Raw genomic sequence first — 13,678 nt, forward strand, 5'->3', positions numbered from 1 at the left:
TCACTGCCTGGTATGGGGGGGGGGGGGGGGGCTACTGCACAGGACCGAAAGAAGCTGCAGAGGATCGTAAATTTAATCGGCTCTGTCTTGGGTACTAGGACATCTTCAAGGAGCGGTGTCTCAGAAAGGTAGCGTCCATTATTAAGGACCCCCAACACCCAGGGCATGCCCTTTTCTCATTGTTACCATCAGAAAGGAGATACAGAAGCCTGAAGGAACACACTCAGTGATTCAGAAACAGCTTCTTCCCCTCTGCCATCTGATTCCTAAATGGACATTGAACCCGTGAACCCTCACTTCTTTAAAAAACATATTACAGTATTTCTGTTTTTGCACGATTTTTAATCTATTCAATATATATATACTGCAATTTATTGATTTATTCGTTCGTCTATATTATGCATTGCATTGAACTGCTACTGCTAAGTTAACAAATTTCACGACAGATGCCGGTGATAATAAAGCTGATCCTTATTCTGAAAAAAAGTTAAATTGGTCATCTTGAAATAGCCTACTGAAAAGAGGAATATTTTACTAACTCTCAAAGGTTCATTTATTATCCAAGTACATATGCAATATTCAACTCTGAGATTCTTCTCCTCCAGATAGCCATGAAACAAAGAAAAACTATGGAAGTAAATTCAAGGAGAAACAGCACACCTAGCTCCCTTCACAAACAAAAGAATGGCAACATGATCATCAACCCCCTCCCCGCACAAAAATGCTACAAAAACATCAGCCCCCAAACCCACCCTCCCCTCAAAAAAACTAACAAAACCTCAGCAAGCACATTGACCCCCCCAAACCACCCTCCCAGCACAAAACTGCAACGACATTGGCACCCAAACTCCACTCTCACCACAAAAACTAACAAAAACTCAACAAGAACATCCACCCTCAAACCTTTTTGCCCCGCACAAAAATGTAATAAGAACATCGACCCCCAAGTCCCCCTCCCCTGCACAGAGCAAAATAGCAAAAGCACAAGAACATCAACTCTCAAACCCCCACACCACAAAAAAAAACCTCTCACGGCAGCTGAAACTTTAATTCAGGCTGAGTTTGGAACAGAAACCTGTCATCAGCCTAAGCTTGCCTGTAATGTTGCCTCGAGAAATTAAGTAGCAACAGATATACCACTGCTAAAAGGAGGCGTGGAAGCAGAATGAAGGACATAGGGTTCATGTTCTTTTTTGTGAACTTTTATCGTGACATAGTCTCCAGATTAGCAGGTGTCAGAGTGGCATAAAGTTACTAAAAGCACTTTCAGCTAAACTGGTCAATATTATTCTCTAGGTTTCCTTACCAGGCTCTCTCTACTGACAATGAGCAATCCCTTGGCTCCATTGATTTGTGCAAGTCGCACTTTATCATAGAAAGTACAGTTTCCACGCATCACCATAGGAATTCTGTTGTTAAATCCATGTAGGGGCACATCTGAAGGTGAGCACAGCACAGAAGATGTCAAGTCTTGAACCTGCAAGAGAGACTGAAAAAGATCACAATTTTAGATGCAGGTTAAACAAATTGCAGAAAATATTTTCAAAAGTCCCTTACAGTAAATCAAAACTGCTTCCAATGAAAATAAACCACTTTGCCTTATTGGAAAGTGGCAAGGAGATTCACATGTTGCCTAGATTGGAGGGTTTTAGTAATGGAAAGAGAATGGATAAAATGGGCTTATTTTCTTTGTAGAAAGGAGATTGAGGTTGACCTGACAGAGAAATATAAAATTATAAGAGGCACAGAGTAAATAGTATCTCCCTCCCAAGGTAGAGATATCAAGAAGGAATAGTTTTAAAGAGAAACAAGACTTAAAAGGGAAATGAGGGGAAGATTGTTTTAATTATGTTGAGATTGGTTGATATCTGTTACTCACTGCCAGTGGCACAATCAGATACTGTACAATCATTACACTTAAAGAGACTTCTAGGCAACAATTGAATTGGCACAGCATAGAAGGATATGGACCGAATACGGATAAGTGAGATTGGTACTGATTTAGGGAAACTGTCTGAAAGGCCCATTTATTTGCTGCTCAACTTTATGACTAGAGCTGTCCCGATGCAGGGTCTGAACCAAAATATCAATGATTCCTCCACCCTCCCACAAACACACATGCGCGTGCGTACACACACACACACACACACACACACAGAGTAATCAAATGCTGAGTTTCTCCCGCAGATTGCTTTTAAACTCTATGACTACTTCTAGAATTGTACATTTTTAAATAAATATTCATATTAAAATATTACAACAATAAAAGTAAATTATATATAAACAATCTCTCATTGTGTGCTGTGTAGGAAAAAATTGAGACAATTGTTTCTTTTTAAAACACAGAGTTTTCCACTAGAACAAAGAGCGTGTCTCCCCAAGTATCAAATACAGTATGGTAATTTTGCTAACTGGTCATCTTTTGTACATCAGCATAGAAAGTGAACATCAACACGTTGTACAACAATGAAGATCCCTATGATCAATCTCGGTAATACAGTATTCTACAAAGCCTTTCAGACAGCTATCTATTTCACATTCTTGGTGAAAACAAACAAAGAGACTCTCAAAGAAAGCTGATGCAGAACTTGGAACTTCCACGTTTGCACAGATCAGTATTTATCGAATAAGCTTAAAATCACATGCTTACATAGTTTATCTTTACTCCAGTTAACTAACAAAGTTGTTTATAGAATGGTACAGAGGGTGGAGCTCAGGATGATGGCACCTAACAGCGATTCCTTTGCTTGCATCTTCGGAAACAGCTCTATTTCTATCTTTAATATCTTTTTCTTTGCTTTTCGGGATTCTTTTGAAGACCCTGACCTGGAGTTACACGCTGACTTCGGTTCTTTGCGGGAATGGGACCCACTCTCAGGGCCTCATGACCAGCCGTTTTTCGATATGCCAAAGATGTGGACCAGAAGACTACCGCGCCTTCAGAGTACCAGATTTTCGTGGCTCTGGAAGCCGGTGAATTCGAGGTCAGTGTCACCTCAGAAAACTAGTGTGTCATGGGAGTACATGGAAGATTGAAAGCAGCAAGCTGGCTGTTGGCTGTATGCCCAGAGACCTGAGATCTTTGGGCACAGAGCTCAAAAAAAGCGATGCAACAGACTTTTAAGACCATAAATCAGCGAGTTGTTTTGTTATGTCTCCCCTCTGTGAAACAGGGACACCTCTTTCTCCCTTATTAGGGAGAGAGAGAGTCTGTGGTATGCCAAATTACTGGGTGAACGAGTAGTCTTTGGGGGTACTGCAAGTCTGTGTCTTTATTGATGCTTTGCTGCACGCTTGAGTGCTTGGTGGGGTTGTCAATTTTTTTGCTGGTGGGGTAGTGGGGGTCATCACTTTGCTGCCTCTTATGCATGGGAGGGAGGAGCTGGAATAGCTTCGGGATTCTAACTGTCATTCATTCTTTGGGGCACTCCTCTGTTTTCGTGGATGTTTGCAAAGAAAAAGAATTTCAGGATGCATATATACTTCTCTGACTTTAAATTGAACCTATTAAATAGAAATATAAATTCATCCTCTTTATAAATTGTGGATATTTTGCACAAGTAATTTGCATACTTTATAAAATGCAGTAAAATTGACATCAATCAGCTGATGAAGGATATAAATCTAGGTCATTCCTAAAAGGGAATGTTATCCAGAAGAAAGCTATGCAGAAGCAGGAGCTTCTTTTTGTTTTATGTTCTACCATCATTCTTTACACAATTCGTCATTCATGTTGAATCCATTCAGTGACATATAGAGCAGAGAAAATGGAGGTTCAGAGTAGCATCAATTGCAGGAGGGTTGGGTGGAATTATTGATATTTCAGGTCAAATCTCTGCATTGAGACCACTGCTTCCTCCCATTGTTCCCCATCAGTGGTTTATACTGCTTTCCTGCCTCTTGTCACCTAAACGGTGGGCATAACGTGAAAAATTGAACAAGGTGACAAGGAAGCCAAAGGAACTGGTGACTTCAGACAAACTTCCACTTTAATGAAATGGAGCGAAAGCTGACATATTTAAAAACCATCTGCCTTTGAGTATCACCGATAATTCAAATATACTTTGCAATAACCTTGAATTTCTATTAGCTGTCAAGAGCATTTCTGAAATGCCACATATTTACATAAATTTAGAAGCCTGAAAAAATGATCCTGTGGCCTTGCAAATTATGTAAATTTCAACTCACCCTACATCCAATCCTGAAGGTATAAATTCTGACCACACCACATTTGTGAGCATACAATAAAGTAATGGGGGTGGTGGGGCTTGGGGCAATCAAGATCCACTGTCAGAAAAATTTAAGGTGCATCTGTGACATATAGCCAGGGTGAGCTCCAGATGCAATTGCTAAATGTTACCCAAACCATACTTACCGCTTTACTGAGATCGATAGGTAAATATGCCCAGGAGGGGTTGAACTGGATACAGTAATCTTTTGCATTTCCTTGCTCCTTTTCAGACAACACGTGGACCATTCCATACTCAGACAGCACCTGCATATTTAATAGCAAAATGCATCACACTAGCAGTTCCGAATATAGACAATACAAATGATACCTGCTATAGTTAACCCAAACCCACCACTAGATCATCTGCTGAAAAAAAAACACAAGATAACTGTGTACAATTATTCCCCTTCACATACCTCTGAACTATCTGACTATTTATCTAGAAAAGTTCTAAATTTATAAGATTCAAGGAATGGCTCATCACAAGTTTTAGCATTAGAGGAAGAATAATACATAATTAGATCATACCACTTGGTAATAACCAAAATTGCCAAAAGATTATAGTACAGGAGGAGAGAAGTTTGGGGGGAAGAGAAGAATTTTGGCAGACGACCCTGTAAGGAGGGACATGGACCCAAGTCGGGTGGGGTGAACACACAGCCCTAAGGAGGTTGCAGCAAGTGGGGTACTGAGGGGGCAGAAACCCAGGAAATGTTGGGGAGGGGGAGTTGCAGGACCCGATCCGGACTCGAGAGGGATGCTAACTGCAGACGAAGTGGGGGAGAGGACCCGGGATTGGGGAAATGCGGACGTGGACCACGGGGTGGGGTTGCAGACTCATATGGGGGAGTGGGGGTGGTAAAGGGGAAGCACAAAGGTAGACACGACGGGTAGAAGGGTTGAGGGAAGGGATACGATGTAGGATGTATTGAGGGACCCCTTAAAGGGTGCGTTGGGGGAAGGGACACGGACCTGGGGGTGGTGTGGTGGGAGGGGAAGGATTACGGATCCGGGAATGGGGACAAGGGGGAGGTGCGCGGACCTGGGGGAGGGTGGAGGTATAAGGAAGACGACCCGGACAGCTGCGATCACAGGATCCGGCCCCGGGCTCGGCCGCCCGCTGACCTGAGGAAGCTGCAGTGCAATCAGCAGTAGCCGTACTCTCAGCGCCATTTTACAGCCCGCTCCTCCCCGCGTCCCTGCCGCGCCCACACACCCGCTCGAACCGTCCAAGGGCCAAGAGCAGCGAGGGTCGGTAACGGAGGGCGTCTGTTTATTTTCATTTACGTTTCATTGTTTTTTTGGTTTCTAGAGCCGCTGACGGGAGCCGGGCCTACGCCGGCAAACTGGCAGCCGGAACTCAGCTGGCCGGCCGGGGTTAAAGTTCTCTGCGGTTCGGAGGTCACAGGCTGCCGGCGCGGAGATGGCGGTGAGTGTGGATAGTCTGGGCTAGTGCCTGGTGGGTGACGGGAGCAAGGCCCCTGGGGATGGCAGAACGGCGGTAATGAACTCTAAAGCCACCTCGGGCTGCAGAGCGAGCCCAACTTTGTTCTCCTGTGTGTGGGTTCGCTTATGTCGGAGCGCCACCGCTAGAAGCCGGTTCTTGAGTTTTACCGCCCCGCGGAACAGCAACTTGGAAGAACGGTGGATTTATGGCAACGTGTGTTATTAGCGGCTCGGCCTTGTTTTAAATTTTTTTTACGCCATTAACAATTATACGTTTTTAAATATAGGATAAGGAGAAGAAGAAGAAGGAGAGTATTCTCGACCTTTCCAAGTACATAGACAAAACAATCCGTGTGAAATTTCAAGGAGGGCGAGAAGGTATCGTTTGTTGATTTATTCAATGTATAATAGCTCGTCTAGAATGCTTTAAGGTTTACGAAACTTTGTTCTAGGATGAGAAGTCTGAACCCCCCCCCCCCCCCACACCTCCGTCCTGGCGAGCTTGGGGAAGGAAGAATGTTGGCAGCTGTGAATTAGGTGGGCAGGGTATGGGGGTGGAATTGAGCACAGTCCTTTAAGTATGTCACTGGATGAAGTCAAGATCTTCCAGCTTATTCTTAATGGCAGTAAGATATTCAAATTCATTTTTAATTGAAGGTCATTTTAAAGTCTGTGGATAATATATGTACTATTTGGTCCAAGTAGTTCATTGTATTCAAATCTCCTGTCATTCCTTATCTTTCAGTGTCACCCCTTTATATGGTCTAAAGTGCATCTAAAGTAGTTACCTTTAATCACTCCTTGTGGCAAAACATCTCAAGTTTTCTGAACTCAAACATAATGAATTTATTTTGAGTTGCCTGCTTGATTTTTTTTTCCATCTCTGCTTTTCCTGCTATTAGAAGCAGTCTGTATTTTATGAAAGGTTTCAACATTTTAAAGTACTCGGGTTAGCATTTAAGCTATCTCTATGATAAAAGGTAACCAGACTCATTTGGCAACATAAGTCACAAATTGTTAGAAAATAACCTAATCCATCAAGAGAGTTTACCATATACACTTGGAATTCTGTGACATTACTTTTGCCAAGTCCTCCACTATCGTTACTATTGACCAGAAACTCAGCTGGACAGCCACATAAACAGTGAGACGGAGGATGGATATCCTGTGGTATATCACTTGCATCCTGATACCCCAAGGGCTTTTCACCATGTACAAGGCACAAAGTAAAGAGGAATGCCTTTTCTTCCACTTGTCTGGACGAATGCTGTTCCAATCATTTTCAAGAAGCTCAACGGGAAGCAGGCCCCGTGAACCATCTCCATAAACTTACACCACTGGCTTGGCAACTGTTTTTGATGATGGTATACTGTAGTTGGTCAACCAGATTATTCTAACAGTATCTCTCAAACCAAGAAGGGTAGAGGCAGGAGATAAATGGGAAAACACAATCTGGATTCTCTTCCAAGTTGTCCACCATCTTGATTTGGAAATATATGGCTTGTCCTTCATTGTTGCTGGATTTCCCTACCCAGCTGCACTGTAGGAGGAGGACTATAGCAGGTCAAGAAGATGGCTCATTACCACATTCTTAAGGGTATTTAAGAATAGATAGCAAATGCTGTTTTTTTTTCCAGCAAACTGTATGCCATAAAATGAATGAATCAAGATTGAATGAAAAAAAAATGAATCAAACTGTTGGAATTTATTTACAAAGAATATGCCCATTCTGTACTTCTATTGCATTTTTATTTAAAGTCTTTTAACAGGAGTCTGTATTACCTAAAAGTAGAATTGCTAAAATGGAAGTATGATATAATACTGATTGGTGTAATTATTCTTTTCTTCCACAGCCAGTGGGATTTTGAAAGGGTTTGATCCACTCCTTAATCTTGTATTGGATGGAACTATAGAATATGTGAGAGGTACGACAATATTCTTATTATAAAACTTGCAGTAAAGAATCCACATTACAGTGATTTAAGGGTGCCATGCATTTAGCTGCTACTTTCTAATGAAATTATAACTTTAATCCTAGCTGGGCTCTAAAATAGGGCCCCAAGTCCCTTTGGCTGGATATTATTTCATCCTGTCACCTAAGCTTTCAAAACATTTAATCAAGTCGGTTGAGAGAAGTTTTGTGCCGTAGAAGGAACGGACCTGTAAAGTTTGTTGCTGAATCTGTGTAACATTTCACTGTTAATTAGATTAGCTAATTGCAACCAGATTTGTATAAGTATGTAACATGGGAATTCTAAGGCTACCTGGATGCTAGAATCTAGCACTAATTCATTAGTCATTACTCTTGGCATACTAAAGGGAGCTTGATGCTAATTTCTAGCCTAAGCCAACAGTGAATGCTGGATGACATTGGTGCATCATGATGCTGTACAGGGTTGCGAAGAATAACATAGCTGTGCGGCTTCAGTGAAACATAACTAATTTTCCTGCTTAAATGCAGGAGGTTATTTTCCTCCTCAATTTGTCCAGTATTTTCTATGCCATGTTTTGTGTTGTAAAGCTGGATGCTCAGGAGCTAAAATATAATTTGTGTTATTGAATTTCAGATCCTGATGACCAGTACAAATTGACTGAAGACACACGCCAACTTGGCTTGGTTGTGTGCAGAGGGACTTCAGTCGTTCTAATCTGCCCGCAAGATGGTATGGAGGCCATTCCGAACCCTTTCATACAGCAGCAGGATGGTTAGCTTGGAGATGGCACACCACCAGATCTCAGGATTTCGATGTAGTTGATTTTATCCATTAGCCAAAGCTGATGTGTTTGATGGGTCTTATAATATCACCAGCACTGGGAGGTTTCTAAGTGTGCTAAAGAGGACAAGTGGTTAGGGTGACAAGCAAGAGTTTGTACTCCTTTCTTTATCGTATACAGATCAATCATGAACTTATTGCCAAGTTGTGTATTACAGGACTGGTTTTATTACCAGTAATCTGAGAAGTGGTGTGTTTTCACATGGAGCTAACTTCTAGAAATAAACCAATGGCAGTGCAGATTCTAAGCTTCAAAGAGCAAAAAACTGCAGATTCTGGAAATTTGAAATAATAGCAGAAAATGCTGGGAATGCTTAGTACGTCACAAAGCATCAAGTGGAGAGAGAAACATTTAATGTTTTGGATCAGTGACCTTTTTCCAAGGTTATTGCCTAAAACCATAATCTTCTTTCTCCACAGATGCTGTCTGACTTACTAAGTGTTCAGTGTTTTAGTGCTATTATTTCAGATTGCTGAGCTGCCTCGGGCACTGGAGTCATGATACACCACAAGCCCCAGCTGGAAGACTAGTGAAAGACACTTCTGTTACAAAAACCAGCTGATTTAGAAACCTGCAGTTTTATACTTTTCATTTACATTGTTTATTTAAAATGAACCATTTCTGGAGCTGCCTTTTATTTTCTCAAACAACTTTTATTCAATTCCTTTTTTAAAAAAAAATAAAGCTATGTTGAATGGTTATTCCGGATGTTTGTGGATAACATTTCAGTAACTTGTGTTGGAGTCTTGCATAGAACTTAATTTAATGTAAGTCTCTTTTAAGATTTGGTTTGTTCCCTTGTTTACTTTTTGAAGCTGGACATGGATGTTAAACATTGTCCAATGTGTACAATAAACTTGTTTTTCCATTGTTTTGTATTGATTTTGCCTCCAATAAAAGAATTTGTAGTCAAAGGGTTAAAAAGCATCTCAGAACAGAAGAATGGATAATGTTTTACATTTGAACCAATGTTTGAAGAAATGAAGATCTTTCAGAATGCTGAAATAGAAGGAAATTGAAAATGTTACACTTAATGCTTAAGATGCATTTAGAGAGATGGGAAATAAAGGGATATGGACAGGCAGATTAATTTGTTTAGATTGATATCAAGGTTAGCACAGTCACACTGGGCTGAACCACCACTCCTGCACTTTACTGTTCCATACTATTTCTTTAAAGGGTAAATCTGTGTATTGATCACAGGATTATGAACCAGGAACTGTTTTGAGAAGTCATTGGTGGCAACTGTTAAGAACACATACCCATAAGACCAAAATGAGACCTTGAGATAGAGGAACAGTGCTGCAAAGTAGCATTTAAACTGCCAGCAAAAATTAAACAACTCACCAGGGAGCTGTTTTGTTTTTTTTTTGCTGGAAGTGAAGGTGTTGGATATCTCAAAATGAAAACAAGACAGCATCCATCTGGTTTAAGTGAGTTGAGAAATATTTAGTCCATTCTGAAACATATCCTATTACACCCAAGGCCTCAGCAGTGGGCTGAAAAGTTGCTGATACAATGATAATAAGAGCTAAGTACAGGTCTTGGTTAAGACATCAAACGTACCTATGTAGTGAAACTTGGCTGTGAGACCTACATGGGGAAACAGAACCAACGTCAAAACTCAGTTAATGGAAGTTCAAAGTAAAATTATCTATGTATCAGTCTTTGAATATTTATGTATAGTTTTAACATAAAATTTCCTTTAAATGCCTGTGTGAAAATGTAGCTCAAGACCTATAGTACCTTGAGGCTCATTTTCATGTAGGCATTTAAAGGAAATTTTATTGAAAAACTATACATAAATATTCAAAGACTGACAAACACCCAATGTGCAGAAGACAAACTGCAAATAGAAAATAATAATATCAAGAATGTGAATTGTAAAGAGTCCTTGAAAGTGAGTAAAGCTGTAGCATTAGCTCAGAGTGGTGGAAAATGAAGTTATCTATACCGGTTCAGGAGCTTGATGGTTATAGGGTAACAACTGTTCCTGAACCTGGTGGTGTGGGTTGACCTAAGGTTTCTGTACCTCCTGCCCAATGGTAGTAGCAAAAAGAGGATATGGCCAGGTGGAATAGTTCTTTGATGATGGATTCTGCTTTCCTGTGGCAGTGCTCCTTGTTCTCATTGGTGGAAAGAACTTTGCCTGTGATGGACTGGACTGTATCCACCACTTTCTGTAGCCTTTGCCATTCATGGCATTGAAATTTCCCTATCAGGCTCTGATGCAGCCAGTCAGGATACTTGCCACAGTGTAGCTATAGAAGATTGCTGAAGTTTTTGGTAACATGCTAGATCTACACAAACCTCTAAGAAAGTAGAAATGCTGTCATGCCTTCTTTATAATCACTTGTGTGCTGGTCCCAGGACAGATCTTCTCATATAATAAGTACTTTATCCCAAGTGGGAAATTATTTAGTTACAGCAGCATTTAAAAAACACTTAGCAATAATAATATAATATCCTAATAATTTAGTAATGTACAATACTGTGCAATAATAAATGTATGAAATAATAAAACAGGGGCTATTGTACTACGATGTGTGTTCTCCTGTGGCAAAGGTGAACTGTTGTATATGCTTATTGCACTTGGAAAGCTTTTCCTGTAACGATCCTTGTGACAGCAGAGCTGAATGAGCCTGTTTGAAAGGGTGCCCTGCTGCTTATTCAGTAGGTCATGGAGAGGATGTGCCTGATTGTCCATAATGGATAACAGTTTGTTTAGTGACTTCCTCTCCACCACTAAATCAAGAGAGTCTGGTTGTAGCCCAGGATGGATCCAGCCTTTCTGATGAGTTTATTTAGACTTCTTGCATCTCCAGCACCAAAGCTACTCTCCCAACATAGCTGCAAGGAAGATTGCACTAGCTACAACACACTGGTAAAAGATCTCCAATATCCTGCTGCACACATTGAAGGATCTCAGCTTCCTTAGAAAATAGTCTGCTCATCCCCTTCTTGTAAACAGCCTTGGTGTTGGCTTTCCAGTCAAGTCTGTTGTTGAGGTAAACACCCAAGTATTTGTACTCCTCCACCATGGCAACTTCTCCCAGAATGTATCCAGAACTTGCAACAGTCCTCCTCCTCCTAAAATCAATTACTGTCTCCCTGGTTTTTGCCACATTCAGGAGCAGGTGATTCCTCCCACACCCTTGTCCACCAGTCCTCTGAACTCTGATTCCTGCCCATCTCTGATACACCCAACCATCACAGTCATCAGAGAACTTCTGCAAGTGTCAAGACTCAAGATTTGTAATGGAAGTGAGGTGTACAGTGTGAACAGAAACAGGGCAGTCCCTTGTGGTGTTCCAGTGCCACTCACCACCATCTCAGACAGAATTACCCAGCTTACAAACTGGTGTTTACCTGTCAGGTAATCAGTAATCCAGGAGATAGTGGATTTATCTATGCCCATTCTTTTAGCTTCTCGCTCAGAAGAAAAGGCTGGATTGTATTGAAGGCTCTAGAGAAATCAAAAATTGTGATTCTCACAATGCCACCAGAATCACTCAGGTGGGAGTGAGCGCTTTGTAACAGGTAGATGATGGCATCATCCCACTCCCACATGAGGATGCCTATGCCCATCCTTTGCAGCTTCTCACTCAGAAGTGGCTGGATTGTATTGAAGGCTCTAGAGAAATCCCAAAAAATGTGATTCTCACAATGCCACCTGCACCATCCAGGTGGGAGTGAGCTTTCTGCAAAAGGCAAATGATGGCATTATCCACTCCCACATGAGGTTGGTAGGCAAACTGTAGAGGGTCCAAAGAAGATCTCACCTGCAGTCCAAGGTAAGTCAGGACCAGCCTCTCCAGCACCTTCATCATGCAATGTGAGGGCAATTGGGCTGTAGTCATTAAGTTCAGATGGAGACACCTTCTTTGGTATAGGAGCCAAGCAGGAAGTCTTCCATAGCACCAGAATCTTTTCCTGGTATCTTAAATATCAGCTGGGAAGATAGAAGGACCAACATCAGTGTGCTAAATGAAGCAAAAACAACAAGCATTGAAGCCTACATCATCAAGAACCAACTAAGATAGAGTGGTCATGTTGTTCGGATGAAAGATGAATGTTTGCCGAAACAAATCTTCTACTCCCAGTTTAAAGAAGGCAAACATAAAAGAGGCGGACAACAGAAGAGATGCAAAGACGTCTTAAAAGCCAACATGAAGAAATGTAACATCGATATCAACAATTGGGAAACCAATGCCAAGGACGGGAAGGTCTGGCAAGCCATCATCCGAGAAGGAACAGCATCTTTCAAAGCCAACAGATGTGCAGGATTAGAAGAAAATGGAAAGAGAGGCAGCAACAACCAAAGCCCGATCTGCCATCTGGAACTACCTGTCCTGAATGCGGAAGAACTTTCAAAGCCAAGATTGGACTCATAAGCCACTTGAGAGCTCATAAGTAGATCAACAGAATGAAGACCATCATCCTCGACCTCGAGGGATAGCCACGATGACAATCTTTTCCTGACTCAGTGTCAGATTGTAAAGGTGCTGCAAAATACCAGACAGCTGGCTCGCACAGGCCTTCAGTACTCTGGGTCTGATACCAACCAGTCCAGCAGCTTTGCCTTGATGTAGTCTCTCCAGCTGTCTCCTAACCTGACCTGCAGTCACAGTCAGGCAGGGGAAGATGGTCATCCCCATGGAGGCAGGATACTCCAAAGTTGGGGGCTTTGGAACACAAGCCCTCACTGGGGTGGAGGGAGAAGGCTTCAGGGTCAGGGAGGGTGTGTGGTTTGGCCAAGTGAGGGAGGGGACAGGAGGAGCTCCCATGCTGAACCTGTTGAAAAACAAGTTCAATCTATTGGCCCTATCCACACAGACCTCGATCTTCCTTTCCTTAATCTTGAAGCCAGTGATCTGCTTCATGCCTGATCGCACGTCCTTTACGCTATTCTGTTAACATAAATGAATATAAAGTTATTGACCTCTGATCCCCTGTTGAGGAGTGGCTCATGGATTTCTGGCTTCCTCCTTACATAGTCAATAATCAGCTCTTCGGTTTTGTTGATGGTGGTTGTTGTGGCCCCACTCAAACAGGTTTTCATTCTCCCTCTCGTATACCAATTAGTCACCATCTGTGATTCAGCCAACAATACTGGTGTTGTCAGCAAACTTGAATACGGCACTGGAGTTGTACTTAGCCACACAATTATAAGGATAAAGCAAGTGGAGCAGGGGGCTAAGCACACAACCCTGTGGTGTACCTGTG

At 41.9% G+C, this 13,678-nt stretch overlaps 2 protein-coding genes across 6 annotated transcripts in view; one reads left to right on the plus strand and one right to left on the minus strand.

Annotated features, from left to right (window-relative positions):
- Nucleotides 1-5,636, minus strand: part of sppl2 (signal peptide peptidase-like 2) — a 46,374-nt gene extending 40,738 nt beyond the window's left edge. Inside the window, exons 1-3 of one of the 5 annotated variants that reach the window (XR_011883237.1) lie at nucleotides 5,357-5,636; nucleotides 4,376-4,495; nucleotides 1,307-1,489 (exon numbers count right to left, since the gene is read on the minus strand). Coding sequence is in view for 4 of the 5 variants with exons in the window: in XM_072244232.1 (XP_072100333.1) it covers nucleotides 1,307-1,489; nucleotides 4,376-4,495; nucleotides 5,357-5,404 (351 nt within the window). In the remaining variant the exon portion in view is untranslated. Of the gene's footprint in view, nucleotides 1-1,306; nucleotides 1,490-4,375; nucleotides 4,496-5,273; nucleotides 5,310-5,356 lie in introns of those variants that run through there. The other 4 variants (XM_072244234.1, XM_072244233.1, XM_072244232.1 and 1 more) reach the window with 4 other exon arrangements.
- Nucleotides 5,366-9,323, plus strand: lsm7 (LSM7 homolog, U6 small nuclear RNA and mRNA degradation associated). The gene is made up of 4 exons (XM_072244237.1): nucleotides 5,366-5,660; nucleotides 5,965-6,055; nucleotides 7,531-7,602; nucleotides 8,245-9,323. Exons 1-4 carry the CDS (start codon nucleotides 5,655-5,657, stop codon nucleotides 8,385-8,387), a joined length of 312 nt encoding a protein of 103 aa, XP_072100338.1. The 5' UTR covers nucleotides 5,366-5,654; the 3' UTR covers nucleotides 8,388-9,323.
- Nucleotides 9,324-13,678: the final 4,355 nt, after the last annotated feature.

Source organism: Mobula birostris, chromosome 26 (assembly GCF_030028105.1).
Source record: "Mobula birostris isolate sMobBir1 chromosome 26, sMobBir1.hap1, whole genome shotgun sequence".
Lineage (NCBI taxonomy): Eukaryota > Metazoa > Chordata > Chondrichthyes > Myliobatiformes > Myliobatidae > Mobula > Mobula birostris.